At 35.2% G+C, this 22,482-nt stretch overlaps 1 protein-coding gene across 7 annotated transcripts in view; it reads right to left on the bottom strand.

Annotated features, from left to right (window-relative positions):
* The window catches only part of PIBF1 (progesterone immunomodulatory binding factor 1), a 127,657-nt gene that overhangs the window by 25,791 nt on the left and 79,384 nt on the right, over positions 1 to 22,482 (bottom strand). For 6 of the 7 annotated variants that reach the window (XM_026061977.1, XM_026061974.1, XM_026061979.1 and 3 more), the window contains 4 exons: positions 21,535 to 21,685; positions 16,393 to 16,483; positions 12,490 to 12,592; positions 7,311 to 7,441 (listed from right to left, as the gene is read on the bottom strand). In XM_026061977.1, coding sequence (XP_025917762.1) covers positions 7,311 to 7,441; positions 12,490 to 12,592; positions 16,393 to 16,483; positions 21,535 to 21,685 — 476 coding nt within the window. Of the gene's footprint in view, positions 1 to 1,452; positions 1,475 to 7,310; positions 7,442 to 12,489; positions 12,593 to 16,392; positions 16,484 to 21,534; positions 21,686 to 22,482 lie in introns of those variants that run through there. The other variant, XM_026061980.1, reaches the window with a different exon arrangement.

Here is a 22,482-nt window from a genome sequence, read left to right as displayed (position 1 = left end):
AAAAAAAAAAAAAAAAAACCACATGTGAACAGTTGGGAGAAATGGGCTGTATTGGGATGATCTAATATTCCTGGAGTTATTTAACAGTATGAATGGCTGCATTTAAGGCTTTTGACACCGTCTCCCACAACATCCTCATAGAAGCTCAGGAAGTGTGGGATAGATGAGTGGACAGCGAGGTGGATTGAGAACTGGCTGAATGGCAGAGCTCAGAGGGTTGTGATCAGCGGTGCAGAGTCTAGYTGGAGGCCTATAGCCAGCAGTGTCCCCCAGGGGTCAGTCCTGGGTCCAGTCTTGTTCAACCTCTTCATCAGTGACCTGGATGAAGGSACAGAGTGCACCCTCAGCAAGTTTGCTGATGATACAAAACTGGGAGGAGTGGCCGATACACCAGAGGGCTGTGCTGCCATTCAGAGAGACCTAGACAGGCTGGAGAGCTGGGCAGAGAGGAACCTCATGAAGTTCAACAAAGGCAAGTGCAGGGTCCTGCACCTGGGGAGGAATAACCCCMTGCACCAGTACAGGTTGGGAGTTGACCTGCTGGAAAGCAGCTCTGCMGAGAAGGACCTGGGAGTGCTGGTGGACACCAAGTTAACCATGAGGCAGCAATGTGCCCTTGTGGCCAAGAAGGCCAATGGTGTCCTGGRRTGCATTAGGAAGAGCATTGCCAGCAGGTTGAGGGAGGTGATCCTCCCCCTCTACTCAGCCCTGGTGAGGCCACATCTGGAGTACTGCGTCCAGTTCTGGGCTCCCCASTACAAGAGGGATGTGGCACTACTGGAGCAAGTCCAGCAAAGGGCCACAAAGATGATTAGGGGACTAGAGCATCTCTCCTATGAGGAAAGACTGAGAGAGCTGGGCCTGTTTAGCTTGGAGAAGAGAAGGCTGAGAGGGGATCTTATTACAAGTTATCTTAAGGGAGGGTGTCAAGAGGATGGGACCAGACTCTTTTCAGTGGTGCTGAGTGACAGGACGCGAGGCAACGGGCACRAACTGAAACACAGGCAGTTCCATCTGAACATGAGGAAAAACTTCTTCAGTGTGAGGGTGACAGAGCACTGGAACAGGTTGCCCAGAGAGACTGTGGAGTCTCCTTCTCTGGAGATATTCAAAACCTGCCTGGACGCGATCCTGTGCAACGTGCTCTAGGTGACCCTGCTTGAGCAGGGGGGTTGGACTAGATGATCTCCAGAGGTCCCTTCCAACCTCAACCATTCTGGGATTCTGCGATTTATACTGCAGGAAGAACGTAGATTATGCTGTGCTCCAACAGTCATGGTCACTGACTGCTCCATCCTGAGTGTGAGGAAGGTGCCCTTTGTGAGGCATCATATAAGAGTGGCTCCCATCTCTAGGATGAAGAATTACTGAAAAGTAGTGCAGCAACTTCTTTTCCTTGCGCCTTTGTTTCCATCCAGAAGAAACCAGGATGTCTGGGAGGACATGTAGTTTCATTCCATCATGCTTTCAAGATCTAGGCAGGTATGAATCCAGGGTCCAGAAATGCAGGACTTACTATGGAATACACTTGTCATTTGCATACACATTGCTTATAGCAACCACTGGTTCATTTTGTTTTGCTTTCCTCAGGATCTAAAGCCAAAGTACTTGGATATCGTAAGTAAGATATTCTTAGGCGACTTGATTTTCTGGAGACTGGAGACTAACATTTCCCAATCTCAGACTTTTAAAGTGTTTTGAATTTGGGCAATTAAGCCATCTTTTAAAACTTTGTCCTAAATGTACTAGCTACTATCCTATTAAAAAGCTTTTGCTATTAGATGTTCTGAATAATATGTTTATACTGGACACACTAAATAAACATGGTTTTATGTATTACTGGTTTTTATTATTGCTTGTTTAGTTTGACAAAAAATTTCCTTTTTCAGAAAACTGCACTTTCCCAAATGATCCAAGAAGTAAGGATTGTGTCTTTCTGTTACTTTCATGTTATAGTATGAAGAATTTGAAAACGTAAGTCCAATCTTGGGTTATTTTCTGCATTTTATGTTAACATCCAAACATTACCATCAAAAAATCAAATCTAAAAATCTAAAAATGGTATATATAAAGGTTTTGTACATAAAACTGAATCTACAATGTAGGTAAGTAATGTGCATGAATATTATATATAGACAACTATCCCTTCTCTGATAATTACTGAACATACCCATTTTATAAGCTCAGAATAGGCAGCTGATTTTGAAAGTTTTAACTGGATTTTTTTAAACAAATGTAGTTAGAAAAAGAGGTAGAAAAAATTGCAAAAAGAAGTTATTTAGAAGAGAAAAGAGAATAGCATGAAAAACTAGTGATCTCTCATAGTGCTGCTAAATAACCCCATATCAGATTTATAAAGACATCTATGAAAGTATTGCTCAATGATTACAATTGGAGTGCTTCAAATGGCTTAAGAACTCTGGCCTGTGTAGTGTCCAAATTAAAAAAAAAAAATCATAAAAAGTGCAGTAGTTTTATAAGTTGTGATACAGGTCGGAATACACACATTTGTAGAAAAACCACAAATATATTTGTACAAATTTTGTTTGGAGCATTTTCAGGTAAATTGCAGTAGTGTTTCAATAGATAATGCATATTTCACAAAACAGTAATATTCCATAAAAAGCTCATTGCTAGAATTCTGGACTGGGAAAAATTCAGCTGACACTGTATGCTGAGCTTTATAATGTTTGGATGGCAATTAGAGAACCCAAAATGTTTAGGTAAGGAACATTTCAGTACATAGCTTTTTATGAGCAAAATCCTTGTTCTGCTTCTAGATCTACCACACAGTTAGGCTTTTGAGGAGTGCTTTTGGATAAGCCAAACACTTTTAAAATCAGCCATCGGTATTGAGAAATCTGAGTAACTACATTTAAAATAAATACCCTCTCTTTATGAATGAATTCCTGTTTAATGTCTCCAGTTATTTATAATCCTAGATGTTTTTAGCAGAAAACTATGTACCAAGACTACAATTATTTCACTGCACACACAAGAATGAAATTCATAGACTTGTTTTCCCACAGCATGACATAGTTGCAAGGCATTTTTTTTTCATAAGAAGGGCTAAATGTGGTGTTTTCATTTCTGGTTAAAGAACTGGATACTAGAGAGATTTCTTTGTAATAGGGCTAAGGTAGAAGTCATCCTCATAGATGCAACTGTTCTTATTAACCACCTCTATTTACTTCTATTAACGCGAGTGCGATCTGAACCAACATAAAAGAAAGGTTATTTAACAGTCAACAGAATATATTTGAGATGTGTGGACCACCTATAAATTCACCCTGTAGATGCCCTTTCATTCAAGACCAGAGATTTTTTATCCAAAGTGTGTCTCCAGACAGACGGCTCAGTGCACAAGCATACAAACTAGATTGTTCCCAGGACCACCTCAGCCCTCTCACCTGTCAAATGCAAGCACAGCGGCCTTCCACGAACAATTCAAAGGGCAATGGGAAGCAGGGTGGACGGTGAACATCCATGCAGACTAAAACTGAAAGAGCTTTGATTACACCTCAATAACCTCTCCTTTTACCTTTGAGTGAGTCTAAGCAGTAATGTCATACATCTGTAATAACCTGGAGATGGGTCTCTAAGGTGTTCAAGCAAATAACTAACAGACATGACAACTACGCATTTACCCCGGCTACAATAGCTCTTGTAGTTCTTTTGAAGATATGGCTAAAGATCCACAGAGCTGTGTTGAAGACATCCAGAACAGAAACATTTCTCATCAAGGCTACCAAAATAGCTCCAGCTCTGGCAGAATATGCTACTTGCAGGCACTGATTCAGCCTAGTATCTATCTGCCCATTCCTTTCCTCTCAATTTGACAGCTATTGACACAAATTATCCGTGAAAACTATTTGAATAGTCCAGTTACTTCCATATAAAAAGAAAGACATGTTTTGATATAGGGGGTTTGAAAGACAGCCTTAGCTACAGAGGTACGAAGTTTATGGAAGAAGACGGGTAAGCTGATCTGGTTAAAGCGGACTTTGAAGACCACATTGGAAAGAAACTTATGATGGATTGGCAGGACATCTCAAAAGAATATTATATCAAAAGGATGTGCCTGAATCTCCCACTCTTCTTGTGGAAATAACTGCTGTCAGAAATGACACTTTCATAGATTGATGCAGTGTGGAGAATCCTGAACACAATTGTKGCTGCCTGTCAAGGGACCACATTATAAACCATTATAAGCAATTTTGTCACAAAACTGATAAATGTGTAACACAAGAACATCCTCAGACCAGACTAAGGAGATTGTTATTGTAGGTGCTCTTGCGCTGCTTTCATCAAGATTGTGTACTTCATCATAGAACCAAAAGCACATCCAATAGTAACCAACAGTCTTCTAAATATGCAAGGAAATATAAAGTATTTCAGGTTGCTGCAAAACATTTATAAGGTTGCAAGAAAGTCCTGACTCATCATTCTGGGAAATTTGCAGGAATCTATCCACCTTAGGCATAGGTTCTAAAAAGATTAGTGGCCATCATGGTAGTGCACGGAAGCCAATTCTGGATTAAATCTGAAAAAGTAAATCCACTAGCAAATTACTCCTTTGTGATCTCTCCAAATTCAAGTTGAGGAAGAGGTGGTAAAGAACACTGGTACTGACAACACAGATGTGACTTAAGGAATACTTAAGGAATCCATGACCTATGTAATGCAGAAACAGAGCTACAATGCGATAAAGGTGAAGTAATCAGGGATTCTGACACTAAAACATATTTAGTGCAAACAGCCTAACAGCAACATTTAGTGATGCACCTCCACCTCCGAGAAGATGAAGTATTAGGACCAAACAGTGGCCCAAGAGCAGACTTACCATCGTATCTACCTCTTATGAAGAGTGGCAAGTTTAAGTGCCAAATTCCCATAGCAGTGATGAAGGGTCTTGACTGAGAAGTCCCATGGTTAGAACAAGTGATAGTGGTTCTGCTGACACTCTGAAGTTCTATGGCTAAATTCATTGCTAATGAAATATTCAATAGTATAGGCAGAGTAGTCGGGGTTGATTTATGTCGGTGCTTGAGGAGCAAGTAGAATAAAAGTATACTCTTGTTAGCACTAGTGGGTATGATGGCAATGAGAATCATCTCCAGTCTCTGTTCTTAGCCTGTGAGCCAAAACCCTAAATTTTGAGTTGATATCAAAAGACTAGCCAAGCTCAATGGCTTTGCAAGTCTCCACCATCACTTTTGATGGGCAGATGGGGTAAAGACATGACATAAAGGGAAAACTATTCCACCACAGATTCTGCACACTAAACACACAAGAAGGAAAAGCTTGATCAAGCCATAGGGCAGCTGTGAGGATAAAAACAAAGCATCTAGTCTTGAATGTCAGGGCACAGGAATACTAACACTACATTATTTACCTATAATCTGGTATTCAAAAATGAGATTTCAAAAAATTTCTAAGCAAAAAATCCCTAACTACTATTTTAAAAGTCAATATGAGAACATGACTTTTAACATTATTTTTACATTAGCTATTTGCAAAATTGCTTTCTAGACATAAAATTAATGCATGTATTTTATGCAAAATTAACTATACTCATGTATTTTGTATAATAGTAGCATAAATTAAACTTCAACTTAAAAAGGCTAACACAGAAGAAAACATTAACTAATAATTTTAGATAACAATTGAGAAAAACACAACATTTTGAAATGGCTTAAAAAATATTAACATTTGCCTCAGCTCTGAGATAAAGAGAAACCAGGCTACATAAACCCTGTTTAGTGTTTTCACTATTACTTTTCTAATCATTCTAATTAATGGTATCAACATTATCTACAAAATTTAGAGCCCTCCTTGAGAAACATTAAATCTCTGAACTCATTCTCTGAAAAATATTCCACATATAAACCAACATAATGCTGTTTAATAAGCTAAGAAAGACTGATAGGAACACTGGTCTAAATCTTTTGATCCAGCAGAGCTTTACTTGGCATATATTTGGTGGGGATAATCTTTAATTTATTTAAATTAATCTGATCCACTGACCAGTTTTGGGCTAGCTGGGAGCTAGACTGGTTCACAACACAATCTGGAATCACCTAAAGGATATTTTAACTTAAATCTGTCATCAGTAGATTCCAAATGGCTACCCTCATAGCAAAAGAGTGCTACAATGTGGTTCTCTTGTTARAAATCCCTTTCTCTAACCTTGATGCCAAATATGGTTATGGGAAACCATAGGACCAACATCATCAGCTTTATACCAGATAATGTTTTCTCCTGTGCTGAAGGGACTCTCAGCTAGCAACTTAGGATGTCTTTTTAAATCTAGAGTTAAGAAGATCAAAATTAGGGACTACTAACATGTATGAAAAGCCCTAAGAGATTAAGCTGTTTCAAAAAATTTCACTGGGCTCTTAATTTGTAGCAAAGTTTAGATGAAACTGTAATAACTGAAAGTCAACATTAGTCATTTCAGTTTAAAAGGAATATGGGGAACCATAAGAATTTTTTTTTTTAACAAAACATTTGATATACTAAGTAAATATTACTTGGTTGCTATAAAACCATTACAGATAAAAATAGTTTCTTGTCAGACCACAATTTCTTTTATAGAAACACTGACTGGTGGTAAGCACACCTCAGCTTGCCACAGTAGAGTACTGCTGGTATGTATGTCCTAAATCAAGATACCAGAGAAATATCTAACAGTTAAAACACTAAATTTTTCTGTACCAGTGCACTGGAACACAGCTATCCTACTTTTTGGCAAACATGGGACAGGTTATTTTATAACAGTTTATTTGAGAACCAGATGGTAAACACAGTTTATAAAGCTGTATGATGGTGGGAAGTTGCTCAGTGGTCAGAGGTTTCTGGCAGCTGGACCTAACAGCAAATCAGAGAAGATCTAGCACACTAGAAGTCTGCTGTACTTATGAACAAAGTACACTTCACCCTTCGCTAGTGCACTGGTCTATTATTTTTCTCTGACTTCATTTCTTTACTTTTAGTTTTGTACATCTTGCGTATGTCAGTCTTTCCTTTCATGCATCTGAACTTTCTCTACTTTCTGAGAACTCTTCGCAACTCCAAATTCCCCTTTAAAAATCTGACTTTCATTGCTGCTTTTCTAGGCCTAAYGGCTCTTTTATGACCTTATGAGGAAAATCACAGATGCTGAAGTTCCAGGATAAAGACAGGACTTAATCATTGATGCAGTGTCTACGTCTCCTGCTTTATGACCAGCAGCATATTGTTTTCTAATGATAAACATAGAAATTATTTCACTTRCAGTTTAAAATATAAAACACAGTGATTTTTATTACCTGACATCTTTTTCAAGTTGTGCAATATGTTCTTTCTGTAGACTTATTTGAGAATCTCTCTGTCGCACAGTTTCAATCAGGTATTTGTATGGCTGTTGTACTTGATTCAACAAAGAATTTGCTCTGTCAAGCTGACAAAAAAATAAAGTGTTACTGCTATAAATTTTATAATTTGTAAAGCACAGTTATTCATTATAATAATACAAMCCCCCCCGTTATCTCCCCAAAAATGCAACAAATTATCCCCAATTACTATCTAGTAAGTTACTACCTCTTACTTTTCTGCTGTAATTGTGCTATATTTTCACTGCAGTCTTGTTAGTGATCTCTATATTCMGCTGAATCTGCATTTCAAGAGTTTTAATATAACAGCTTCCATTAATGAGAAAATGAGCATAGATAAGGCCTCTCCTTCTTCACCTTCTTGACCACAAGTGACATTTTTAAATAGTATACCTTTGCAATAGTTTTTAGCTCTGAAACTGAACCTAAACAAACACGCAATAGTAATGGGAGGAAAGTCCCTTCTCCTTTAATCAATAACTGTATATAAACTAAGAAGTCCAACAGGATGTTTACCAGACTTGTATAAAGGAACTTTCATACCTATTTATGTTTCATACCTATATCTCTATATCCAGTATCAACAGGACTAAAAAGCAATGCCAAATATTAACTGATATGGCTTGCATCTCAAGCAATAACAAAATCATTCACTAAAAATGTCTGGACTGAAGACTAAACTTCAAAATTTAGCAGTTTCAGCAGCTGGAGTACATAGAAGTCAAGAATATCAACTAGATTGTTTAAAATAAATTAAAATCTTTTAATGTTTAGATACAGACAGGTCTAATAGAATGAGTTTAATTGAAGATGGCTAAGATTTCCAATTAGTTTATAAAATTTCTGAATAGATTAAACAATCTGTATTTGCCAAGTAAGACTTAGGACCAGTCAGTCTTATTTCCCGGTGTTCCAAACAAACAGAAAAAACAGAATATAGACAGAACATTGCTTGTTCACCTTACCAACTTTATTAAAAGCACAGTACACTCCATCTTATGTTTTAGAAGTGGCAAAGAGAGAAAATAACAATGCACTTCTTAGAACTGATAAAAAATCCTTAAATATTATTTAAATATATTAGTTCCTTCAGAAAATACCTATTTTAGTCCACAGTGAAATTCCAGATTCATTGCGAGGAAATAAAAACAAGGGGCAATCATTTTCTTGAAGAGACTAATTAACTTCAATAAATCCATAAGCATAAGAAATTAAGCTATTAGTTTTCTGAGAGCAGAAGTTATCAAAAAGATCTTTTTGAGAAAAAGGATAGATAGTGTTTTTACATGACACACATAGGTCCTTTTAAGACATGGAATACTAATCTCTAGGATGGCCTAAAAATGGAACATGGAAACTTGGGGCAGTCATTACAGGAAAAATAAAATTAATCCAACGCATCTTGTTTGGAATGCTGTTCCTGAGAGTGTAAGAACTTTCAAAGGATGTTGTGACTGTGAAGCTTCTCATTGTTCTCACTGATAAGAATTAAAGTACTTTACTGGGAAAACACAGGTGCAGTATTGTAATCTTGGTTTGATGCTGCTAACTCATTTGTCCTCTTGCAAACTTTACTTGTTAAAATGCATGCAATTGTAACTGAAAAAAAAAAAAAGGCTATTCCTTCCCTCTCCATGGTGCTTCTTTGCTGCCTATTGGTTTCTACAAACTTAAAAGAAGTGATCATTAAAATGCATTTAATTAAGCAATAAATGCATTTAATCAATTTTATTAATTTATATATGTGTATATATACCTGTATATATATACACACCCATTATATATATATGAATTAAGCATTACCCTTGAGCAAAAGTGTTGGTTTTCTTTGTAAGAAACTTTATTTTCTTTCTGACTTAACATACAGGAGTTACTTAGGTATTCCTGTGTCATTCTTTTAAGTGATAAATCTAATTCTTTGCAATTGGACATTTATTATTTATGCCTCAACATACATTCTTATCAAGCTCAAGTAGTTCATCATTATTCATCTTGATTTATACTCTCAGAGTGAGTTGTAAACATGTTTTTGGTAAAAATGTTTCAACTGAGGCATACAAAAAGTACATACACAACATCATAGAGAAAGCTCACAAAAGTCATTCAGCAGAAAGGCAAATGCACCAGCTTAGTACATTTTTTTTAATTTCAGGTATAACTTGTACCCTATACTGACTCTGTATTTGCTTATTAAGCCTCCCAAAGACCATGCTAGACTTCTAGACACAAGAGACTGTCATCCTTCAGTTCTGGCATGGCTGCTATAAGCCTCTGCAAAGTGAATTAATTTACTATGCCCCAAATTTAGTTTGGACACTAAGTTTGGTAACTGTAGATCACTACTTTGCAGGAGCTGATCTATAACCTTCCATTTACTTAAATTGCAATTAACATAAAGTGAGTTTTAGAAGCAATAAACTGATCTATTATGAACTGGGAGAAATCTTTCTTGGTTCAGGTCGTGAGAATTCCTTTACTCTGTTTGTTCTAGACATGGTAAACAACCCTGTAGTAAGAAATAAGCCCAAATACCTACTTTAACGTTGCATGTCACTGCCATACAACACAGTAAAAACAGGACAGACTTTAATGGAGAATTCTTTTTTAACACCATTTCACAGGACAGAGAATGGATAGGATCCTGTACAGTCAAATAAAGCTGGACAAACTCTCATAGGACTAACTGAAGACTGACAAGTTTTCTTGAGCAGTTGTGCTTTTCCATAGGGTTCCAACTTTCAAGCAAGCACATTATATCAGACTCCCACCAGGTGAATGAAATTATAGAGAAGTCAGTGTTTTCTTCTTGGTAATGCCGGACTTTCCCAGAAGATCAACATGATTCCTTTCTACAAGGTTCAGCAGCAATTGGTTGAGGACAGTCCAAAAAAGGGTCTTAGAAAAAGCATCCACTGTAGTTATTGCAACCACTTTTCTTTTTTTCTTTTTTCTTTTTTTGTCTCCACAGAGAATATCTGAAGTACTGCAGGAAAATCACAATATGCAATGCAAATTCAAAAGAAAAGTTGGTGCAATCACTTTGTAAGCAACTTGCAATCTGTGTTCTAGATTTCAGCACAGATGTCATATAGGCCATGTTCCTTTTCATCCTTTTTGATGACTGAACAAACTGTCAATTTAAAGAATGATAATGGGCTACCTCAGCACGATGTAGTCTACAGTAACTGTTTTGCTCTTAAAATCAAGAAGGAAGATACCTTGGACTAAAAATCTATCCTAGCTCAAAGGACACAGTAAAGGCAACAAACAGAAATTAAAGAACTTTAAATGTATAAAGGAAGATAAAAGACAGAAATCAATATAAGTAAAGATATGAAATACAGAAAATTAACAAGAAAAGCTAGAACTTCATGGGGAACATTGATGCAGGCAAACAATTCTTAAAATGAAGTAAAATGGGAGCAAACAATACCCATTATGGCAGAGATACAGTAAAACTTTATATAATGATGAAAAAAAACCACAGAAATTTTCAATAAATATTTCTGTTCTCTGTTTCAAAAGAAGTCAGATGATCAGTTTGTATAACAGGAGAACGAAGCATTTCCAATCCATTAATAAGTGAAAAATCTTTGTGTACCTATTGCAGAATGGCAAGCAGAATGGCTGAGGCAATTGATATCAAAGAAAATGGCCTATAATCATCATATGCAAAATAAAAAAAAAAAATCTGACGAAGCATTCAGACTTGAATGACAGACAAAAATTTAATAGAAAACAGGTTTTTAAAAAAAATTATTTAACCTCCTAAGAGTTTAAAGTGGGCAGCTGTGGGTTAGCTAGCTGCAAGACATTGAACTTGCTACTGGATGACATTCTGATTTAAACTCTACAATTATATGGTCAAAAGAGTGCCTACCAATATAATGAAAAAAGGGCTACAAGACCATGGGAGAATAAAAATGAGGTGAAGATGTTCTAGTGGAGTTTTTCAGGGATCTAAACTAAGGTCACTGGTAGTAAATCTTTTGCCAGTGATCCAGAAGCAAATATAAATCCACTGCAGGTAAGACAGAATGTATGGAAGTGGAAACCAGACAGATTCAAATGGGAAATAAAGTGTATGTTTTACTGATGATAGTGAAAAAATGGCTAACGTTGGATTCACCAATCTCCTGATGCTTTCAAGTCAAGAACATTTGAAAGGTATATTTTAGTCAAATACAAATTACTAACATATACCTAAGAAGAATCCATAACAAATTTTAGTATTGGTTAAAATGAATTCTCTAAAAAATTTCACTATAGAATCATTCAACTATTTTTTCAATATGCAGAAAATGCAAGTATTTGCACTGTAAAGTACTTTGGTGTAGTTATCCTAGTTATTAATTACCATAGCTTTAAAATCAAACTGTCAGCTTCATTCCTGAAACAGTCATCCTAGAAATTCCATATGGTGGCAACATCTAACAGCAAACCTAGAAGTTCTCTGGTTCCTAAGAGATACTTGAAAGAAAATCTCTAAAATATTTCCAAAAATTATTTTAACTTAACTCTGGGTGATTTCAAACTGATTCTTGTTTAGCAATTATGCTCCATGTGAACACAATACGTGCTTTCAGCTATTACATACAGACTTTAAAATAATCATGAAATTAAACTTGTTATGACATAGTTAGAAAAATAATTTTAGATCCTTTTTTAGCAGTTTATATTAAATATTCCCTAGACTTGTATATTCAAAAGACTCAAGAACTGAATAATGTAGAAAAGCATTTACAGAAACATTTTCAAAAGTGATTTAAGACCAGAGCTGTGYAAAATTAATGAGGTATTCATTGAACAATTAATTATCAGACAGAACAAACTAGCTTGGCTAGCTGGTCTTCTGTTCAGAAATCAGAACTTTTGTCTTTTGTCTAGCCTACATTCTTGTTTAGCCAGTAGAATAATCCCTCTTTTGATCTTTGTTTCAAAATACATTATAAATTTCTTTGAAAAACTTCAATATAAAGTTTTGGTTAATTATGAGGCCATTCTGTGACATCAAATACACAGTAAACACTGCTTAGAAAATACTTCATTTTATGAACAGCTGTTCTGCAATATTTACAGTCTCTACAGATTGGATGTTTTTGTGGCAGTAAATTACCTCTTGTGAAATCTGTGTTACTTGTTCCTTCTGATGTTCCAGATCTTTTACAAGCAGTGAGTTTTGCTTTTCTAGCTGCAGTAACCTTCTTGCCAAGTGAACACTGTGCCAATAAAAAGGATGATCAGTTTATTTTTTTCCAAAATATGCAAAACAAATTCTCACATTTATACTTCAGAATGTGATTGCCTTAATTTTTCACTAATGCTTAAATATTAATGCATAAACTATGCAGTGAAACCATGCAGAATGGTCAAAGTTGTAAGAACAATAAAATTATTACAAATTTAACAGCACTGAAATAACATTCCCACAGTTATGTCATTGTAGTATGTTTTTCCCAAAGTGATTACCTATATCATTTGCACAACATTACATAGTATCAGAAATCAGATTAGAATATTCCAACTGATTAGATGGGTATTTACTTTCTAAAAACTTTAGAGAATCATTATAAACAGCCTCCTCTTAAAAATACACATTAATTCATTTTAATGTACATTTTATGGAGGAACAATGAATAATGTAATACTTAATCATTTTCCAAACAGAGACGAAATTGTCTTGTCTAACATTGAATATCCTAAGTAATTAAATATGTAATTGCCATAATYTTTTTTAAAATAAACTCTTTCCCAGATCCACAGAAGAACTTATTAATGAAGAGAGAGGATTATTCAGCTACCTAAACACTCTAGTCAAAAAAAATTATAATATAAAAAAAATAGATCCTCAACCTTTCACATGTTTCATGTCCAACCCAACCTCTCATGTTTCATGTCCAAAATCAAAGTTTATCATCAATTCACCTGCATAGTTCCACAGATAGCTATGGGAAGATTCAGTTTGCAGTTGAATAGCCTAAATCCAGGCTCTTATATTTAACATAGCTGTTGGGCCTAAGCTGTTATTATGATCAGTATAGTCGTATTCAATGCAGTCAGTACAGCCTGAACAGCTTTGCCTAAACTGGACACCTGCCTGGTAGGCTGAAACATACTCCAGACTTCACTGACTGTATTGATTAGATCTACATTGATTATAAAGGGTAGTTAGATGCCCTGTGTTAAACTAGTGTCTAAATTTATGTGTCTTCATCTTGTAATGAATCCTGCCACCTTTGTAGGATTCAGCAGCTTGGCAACTTTCAACGAAAAACATATCTAGAAAAGATATGACCGAACCCTTCTGTGTTTAGGCATTCTAGCCACCAACCTATTATGCAAGTATGACATGGGAAATTCAAAGCTCTAACATTAAGATGTATGGGGCTAATACTCATCTCCCTTTAGTGTGCCCTAACCACTGAACTACAGGCTCTAGATACACAATCTATCCTTCCAGTCAAATGTGTAACAATTTTCAAAAATGTATGTATAGAAAGAAGAGAGGAGCCACTCCAGTCCAGGTATTAGACTCTCAGCACATACTGTCCATAAACCATCAGCCATTTTCTTTTCTACATATCTCAAATGAGGGCTCTTATACATTAGCTATTGGAGTACAGGGGAAACAGTGATACCTTACCACGTCAACTTTGGGAATGCAGCCCATAATTTTTCCAGCTAAAACTATTCAGTAAACTTGACCTGAATTTGCAAGTATTTAATGATAACCACAAGTACATGCTTGAAGTATGCTTATCACTATRTTTTTTGACCAGCTTAAATTTAGAATAAGCAAAGGAACAAAGGGAGCAATCTACAAAAACAGCTCATTCTGGAAAACAATGGTTACATCCATCCTAGAAAATTACACAGAGCTCAAGACTGTGATCATTTATAGTTAGCAAACCATCAGTGTCCCTCATAGCATTCTGGCACTTGCCACTCTCCCAGACAGTTCCCAAACACAGCTGAGGAGACAGCACGGACCAGCAACCATTGCCAATTCAGAGTTTTCATGCAGCTAACAGCTGAGAGTTCAATATTATGGAAGTGTACTGCTATATGTCATTTGGTCTCAGTGCTTGAAAATCTTCCCAGGCATGTTTAATTTACTAGCATGGACATAGCCTCTATGTTCAAAGTCACAAAATAGTTTTTTTCTGGCAAGTAGGCAAACAGGTGTAGACCCTATCATGCACTATGCCTTAGTGGGTGGTTTAGCACAAAGTTTTAATTAGACACTGAAGTGCGTGTTGTGAACTTGCCAGAGTCCTTCATTTAGGATACCAAAAGTCTGGAATTAAAGAGCAGGCAGTGGACCTCAAGAAGAATATTATCCACATTCGTAATAGATTCTTTTTCCTTAACCAACCCCAGAGAGTGGAACACTTATCTGTGTTTCTTTAACAGCTCTAAACATAGAAGTTGGTTTCAAGGAGACTTTACTTTGAAGCTTAGGAGTCGAAGGCTTCACACTCTTTTTCTGCATGGCAAATTTTCTTGAGTCAGAACAGCAGCAGGTAAACCCTACACAAATTTGTATTGCTTTTTAAAATTTTCTTAATTGGTAAAGACCGCAGAAGGGCCATGAAGTCTCCAACATCATAATRAAGGATGAGATCAGCTTTTACCTTCCAATGACTTTTGGAACAAAAGAGGGGCAGTCTGATACAGCTGCTCCTAAGCTCAGAAAGAGTCTTCCAGGCACATTTGAAATCCCGGCATATTGATCATCAGATTCACCATTGCTAGGTCAGGACCTAGCAAAATCTCTATATAGATTATTTAATCTAAACTGAAATGAATAAGGTAGGGAAAAAGAAGGATGCTGAAACTCAGACAAGTTTCCGAACTATTGACRCAGGAAGAAGAAACTGAAGTTTTAGGAAACGATTCTATAGAATTCTCAACAGTCTCTGAAAATAGACATATAATAGGCTTGCTGAGTTTTTTGCCTTTTTTYCCCCCAGTTTTATACAATGGAAAAAGATATCTTATAAGGAACAATCTGAAGAGGAATATAAATGTGTCAAGAGCAAATTAAGGTTGTCATAGTTCAGTACTACATAGAATCTTTATGATCYCTGTCTGACAATCCTATTGACAACACCTACCTTAAAAAACAAATACAAAGGATAGAAGAAACAGTATGTGGTCCCCTAAATATTTGTTTCCAACATAAATTGAGCATTATTTGTTAATTCTCGTCAGTACCTTACTGTTCTAAAGGATATTAAATATTTTTTTTAACTAAGAAAGCAGAGGGGGAGAGAGCAAAAAAACAAACAAATGTTTATAGTAAAAACTAGCTATACATGATGAAAATTGCACTTCCAGCTCCTGAAACACTGATATCTAAAAGCTAGGAATGTATCTGCGAAGTTGTGCTACATGCCTGCCCTGTCTTTATACTGTTTTTTGTGTGTCCACCAAGGGTGGTGGGATTTTTGTTTTTGCTTTGGATTTTTTTTGCCATTCAAATTGACACAGTCAACATTATTTCTTAAAGATGGTGCATAGTATTAATTTATTATTTAAAAACGACTATGGGTCTGATCAAGAGTCATGTTATTCAGCCTACCCATGACTTTTTATCTATTCATTAAGCTCTATTAAATTGAAGAAACCTTGGGCTTCTTAATTTTCTTATAGTTGTGTTTCTGAGTTTGTTACAATTAACTACAGCCATTTGCAAGCTATTTAAAAAAAWTTCTGATTATATAAATTTAAATAATGTAACTGATCTGTTCACAGCTGTTTGAATTTTATCCAATTAAAACTCACCTTTCTGAAAGACAAGGAAAGAAGACGTCAAAATAAGCTAGAAAAATATCTATATGTTCATTTATACCTATCAACCACATAAACAGGTCTTATTCTTTATCTTATTTCTTTGTATTTAATAGTAATTAAAAAACTCTACGCTAATCAAACTGGGTTTTTTTCTAAGACTGAACAAAACATGCATCTTCATTCACTTTTTCTTCAACAAGTAAATACAAGAGGAACTTTTCACCTTTGCTTTAGTCGTCTTTTGGCTGTTGTAGGAACATTGGCACCATACCCATATGAAAACAGAACCCTTTCAGCTTCAGCTTCATTTTCCACTGCAAAAAAATTCCAGAAAGGTGCTGTTAATAAGATGTCCTTTGAARAATGTAATTAGCAAGTTACAGACTTCTAAGAAATTCTATTTATAATTCTACATGTGCACAAACATTYTTCTAGAAGCTAGATTTTCAATTGGTATAAACTGCCATAACCTTCTGGAATGCAATGGAACAAGTTAATTCACAATTAGCAGTAATGCAGTGCTATATATTTACTTCTTATGACACTGGCAGGCTCTTCACTTTTTATTTTTCTAATAAACATAAGACTTATGAATTGCGAAAGTAAAGGAAAAGAGTTCAGTGTCCTTGAACATTTGCATTATTGATATAGTCACAAAATATATGCTAACAGTGTAAGATTAATTCAGGAGTACTGGGTTAGCTTGTTTATTTTTTTCCTAAATAGTTCAGTCTRTGCATTCATAAGGAAGGGGAGGAAGATAAAGTTAGGGAGTACTTAAGTCAACTGGACTAAGTACAGTCACGTACTTAACTGGACTTATATACAAGTCATGGGATGGGACGGGATGGGATGGGATGCATCTGAGGTTACTGAAGGAACAAGTTGATGTCATTGAGAGGCTGCTTTCCATCCTCTTTGAAAGACTGTGGCAATCAGGAGAAGTTTCTGATAACCTGAGGAAGGCAAATGCCACACCCATCTTCAAGAAGGGCAAGAAGGAGCTTCTGGGGAACAACAGACCAATCAATCTCACCTCAATCTCTGGGAAAGTTATGAAGCAAACCCTCATCCAAGCAAGGACAAGRWGGTGGTTGGGAACAGCCAGGAAGGGCAATTATGTCTAACCGGATAACCTTCTGTGATGACATGAGTGGCTGTGTGGCTAAGAGGAGAGCAATAGGAGTTGTACCCCTTGACTAGTAAGGCCCTTGACAGTTTCTCATAGTATCCTTATAGCCAAACTGGTGAGATATGAACTGGATAAACGGTCAGTAGGTCCACCTCATTTGTCCCATGCTTCTTACATCTTCCTGTTCCCATACGCTGAACTAGAAATGTAGTTTGGAGTTAGCAAACTGCTGCTGTGCACAGCTTCCAATTATGCCTGATCAAACAGCAACTGTCTGTGCAGAGGTGATTTTCCCATGGCTCAAATTAGCACCTCCACAGAAGCAAACTGGGGGATGTTTCCACTTTTGCTACCATTTGGAAAAAGCTTGCTGATCTTATGTCATTTGCATACCCCTAACAACATGCTTAAAACAACTTGGAAGCCTCTAATATTAACAGAAACCCATCATGAAAATTCAAATAAAATACTTTGTTACTTAACTAATATTAATCACTGACATTTTTCATGTAATTTATAACACAAAACAAAAAAGTTTTCCTCCAAAAGTAGACTTTATGTGACAACATACTACAACATAATTAAATGCTCTAAGCTGAACAGCTCTGTACAGATCTAAATATTTATTGACAACAGTATCTCACCTGAAAAAAGCAGATCTAATCTATTACCTACATTCTAAGCAAATTAATATTATATAATGTATATGTGAAGATATAAGTTAAATACTAATTTTTAAGGAAAGTAAAAATATGCAAAATAATCTCTGCCTACATAGAAAACTGATTTCTGAAAACATTTCTGTGGATTCAAACTACATTGGAATGGCAGCAAGATTAACAAGCATACAGATTTTAATATTTCAGTTCATGATTGCAACATACTTTGCAACACTCATCAGAAATGCCTTTTTTTTTTTAAATAATATGTAAAACCTCAGCTAACCACATATCAGACAGAACAGAAAACAGCATTATAAATCCCAGGCAGAGAGGGGCAGAGGGAGAGAACAAAAATGAACACYAGCCCAGGCACCACATAACAGCTTTGGTGAATCAGGCAGTTGAGAATAGGACAAAGAAATTTAAGAAGTGATGTGAAAGCCCTATCTGACTCATTTTCTCCCTATTGTTCAATTGCTGGAAATAAGAATACATTCCCCTCAAAACAACCTGCAAAACTCTATGACTGATTTCCTCATTTCTCTACTACCCTTTTAATGCTATTTTAAAGATGGATTCTTAAAACACATTTATGAAAAGTCTCTAGTAGAGGTCCTGCGATAGTCATATGTCTAGCTACACAAAAAAACAACAAAGAATTTCCAGCAAGTATGGCAGATAAAGTTTACTGATGCGGCAGTGCAAGGGCATGAGAAATTCAGATTTTCAAGACTGTCTTAGTTATGACAGGGAATTCTCCAGCTCCTGAAATACCACAGGTTCAGAAGAACATAAAAATCACTTAAGCTGCCTCTGTCATAATCCTTTTTGGTTACAAGTTCAGTGTTGTATATCTCAGAAAAGTGTCAATAATATCCTACACTCTAAATTCATAYCTGTCAGTAGCATCCATTTAAATGTCAAATCTTGACGACAAAGAGGAAAAAAAAATTTGTATATGTTGTAGATATCAAGCCAACATAATATTCGTACCAGTACGTGCTTGTTTTATCCTCTTTTATGTCATTCATCCTATGGTGGTCTTCTCCAGTCTTTGTTGCGCGTAACATACATCTCACAAGTTAGGTGTTTTTACCTCCTATTTTTACACTACTTAGCAAAAAAGTGCCATCGTGAGGAGACAGATAGGTTCACTTTTTTTTTTTTTTTTTGAAAAGATACCAATCAGTAGGAAGCAAGAAAATCAACCAGTCTACAAGAAAAATACCCCAAAGAGAAGATTTTACTTTTGGAAGATTTTACTTCCTGAAAAGGAAGAAGAAACAGATACTGAGAAAGTTTACCGTTGTTATTCATCTCATGTGGAAACCACTCGGTGTAAGGAGTGGCTACATAAATTCTTGATAGATTCCTGAATAGGCTGCTTCATGTTATCTCAATATTAATAAAGTGAGGCATAATGATGAGGGACTAAAAGTCACAATTCAGTGATATCTTCCACATGCACATTCTCCGAAAGGAGGGGGGGGGGGGAAAGCTTACATGATTATATGACAAAAAGCCATTTCACATGTGCAAATACAGTTTATTAAAATGTCCAGAAAACCCAACCCCACAACAGTCCCAAATCGTGTAAAACAGCAAAGGTATCATAACTCAAGAAGAATTAAAAAATATCACATAGCATTGATATGTAAACAAATGGCCCCAGGACTGAAGATTAAAATCTTATTCTCACTGAAGTCCACAGAAAATGCTCATTGTGAATTACATTCTCTGAAAGGTAGATTGGAGTGTCTCTAAAACACATTAAATGTGAAAAATAATGAACATATTTCCTTCTTTTCTGATACCTTTCAATCTTAAGCTATTCAAGATATGTAAATGCCAAGGCTTCATTTGGGACACAGGGGAAAGTATGTCGTTATTCTCCTTCCAACATTTTTTTTWAAAAGAAATGTTTGTATGTATTCTGGTTTTCCACAGAAGTTCACCTTGATGTTAAGAACAAACACAGAATATTTCAGTAAAAGGTTTCTTCTGAAGAAAACTAAAAGCAATTGCAAGAGCTTGGCTTTCAATTTTAAAGTAATTCGACTGGAATTCAGCCTTAATTAGTCTTAATCCTAACTTTTACTGTCAAAGACTCTATAATAATTGTAAGGAAAACCAATGTGAGTTATTAAATAGAAAGTATACTGAAATAATATTGTATTGTAACTCCCCTTTTTTCTGCAACAGAACTTAAAAGAGGAACAGTCATTATATTTTCACAGACCAGAGATCATTTGTAAACTTTCATTTCATTCAATGATATTCTGTAGCACGCAACTTAAGTTGTAAATAAAATACTTTACAACATTTAGCAAGAAGTTAAGAATAATTTATTTCTGCAGGAATAAAATCTTTACTGACATATGAGAAAATGTAAGCCTGTGTAAACAAAAAATAGCATTCTGAAATTGATTTTCTCCTTAGAAAAAGATGATGATAATATCCAAAAATTCGGAATTAATACATAAATACTCCTTAGGCAAGATAACCCATATATTTCAAAAACCATGTTACTGACTGAAATGTAAGCATGTATATACAAACATACTTATGGTCATACTGGAACCTTTGGGTGGTCATGCCATCCTAACAAGTACAAGCTGGAGTCTATAAAATTAATAAAATATGTACAGTCTAGTTACTGAAGATATCCAGGCATCACTGTAATCACATACTCTGCTATACACCACTATTTACATACAAAGCTTATACAACATTCTTCTACTGCACCTGAAAAATATTATTTATAATTTGTCATTTGTCTGGAGGAGGAAAGGAAGAGAGAAGGACAAGGAGATGACATGAATTAGTTTGAAATCTTAAAAAGGCCTACTTTGTTTACAGGCAGCCTAAAAGACTTCAAGATTAGAGTCTTAGTTTCTAATTAGAAGGGACTTGCTTTGTGTATTCATTTAGGATATGAGTATAATCAATAGAATTCTCCAAAGAATAAATGATTTTACAGGAATGTTGATTTTTGAGGACAGACATTGGTTCTTTTGCCAACCAGGGACAAAAATTTTCAAGAATAGTCCAAAAGACTTTAACACTGTCAAACCTGAGTTTAAGTCATGGTTTAATACTCAGAAAATACTGATCTGTCATAAGAAATTACTTATATCTAATTACTATTAATTCAACCCAAGAAAAAACAATTTTTCATACTCTACTCAAAATAATTCACATTCTGTCTACTGTAATATTAAGCCTACAATTGTCAGCAAAAATTTTCATGGTATTCAAAATATATAATAAGAAAATCTTAAAAAAACATATCTAAATTATAACAAATGATTAGAATAAACAAAAGAGAAATGCAAAAAAAGATGATTTTTAATACCCATACATCTAACTTCATACATTTTAAAAATACTTTCAGAAATATGTCATTAATATTTTCTATCAAAACCTTTACTGACTTCATCTTACTTGCTGGGCAGGAGGATGGAAAATGACAGACACTGTGTGATAGTTCCTAAGTTCCATGAGAAATAACACACCCTGTCAGAATGTCAGAAACACCTCAAAGTACAATATAAATTGGGTCAGAACTTACTTTCTGCTGTTTGAATAATTATCTCATCAAGCTCTTTTTCAAGTTTTTCGTAAGTATCTAGCCTCGCCTGAAACTCAGAATTCTGTGTTTGCAGTTCAATAATGCGTGTTTCACTAGAAGACTGAAGACTATAAAATTCCTTAGTAAGGACCTGTAAGAATGAATAAAGAACACATCAGGAATTCAGGATTTATGGCTATTTATGAAAAAGGTAAAAGTACACATGTAACAGGTTCACCAATATGATACTACATAACAATAATGCATCATATTTGATCTAACTTTTGCACAAGAAGAGCTAAAATACTTTAAAAAACAGATGTTTTTTCAACTATATTATYTTGCACAGATTACACTCTCAGGTCATGTCACTTACGGTAGTCTACTAAGGCCCTAGTAATTCTAAGAATTTCTGAAAAAGCTACAAGAACTTGAAAGGATAGTTAGGAAAGCAATATAACAGCTAAAAAATGTAATACGCAGTAATTAAAAAAAACTAGATGTATTTATTGCTGTTGTTTAACTGGTTTTAGATTTCACTTATCAAACTGAAAAAGAAAAGAAGGCTCCTTTACAGAATGGTAAATGCATGATTATCAAAATTGGGTATTTAAGATATACTAGGTACTTATTATTTATTACTTAAAATCACTCAAATTACTTATTACTGAGAGGTAACATACAATTAGCAATCAAGACTAATGTAAATACTTAATCCATTAAGTATAAATAAAAAAGACACATATCTGAAAGTAAAAGTTATGAAGGTCTGTAAAAAAACCTAAGGCTTAAAAGGAAAGCTAAGTTAAATATGGTGCCTGAAATAGAAAACAACACTGACAAAATAAATATTATAAAACCAGCTGGAATGACAAAATCCTTGGTTAGTAATGTCGTTACCTATATGTTGCACAGAAAAAAAAAAAAAGATTAAAGTAATAATCAAGT

Source organism: Apteryx rowi, unplaced genomic scaffold (assembly GCF_003343035.1).
Source record: "Apteryx rowi isolate R43461 unplaced genomic scaffold, aptRow1 scaffold_189, whole genome shotgun sequence".
Lineage (NCBI taxonomy): Eukaryota > Metazoa > Chordata > Aves > Apterygiformes > Apterygidae > Apteryx > Apteryx rowi.
The sequence above is the reverse complement of the archived record's forward strand: the minus strand, read 5'-3'. Positions and strand labels throughout refer to the sequence as shown.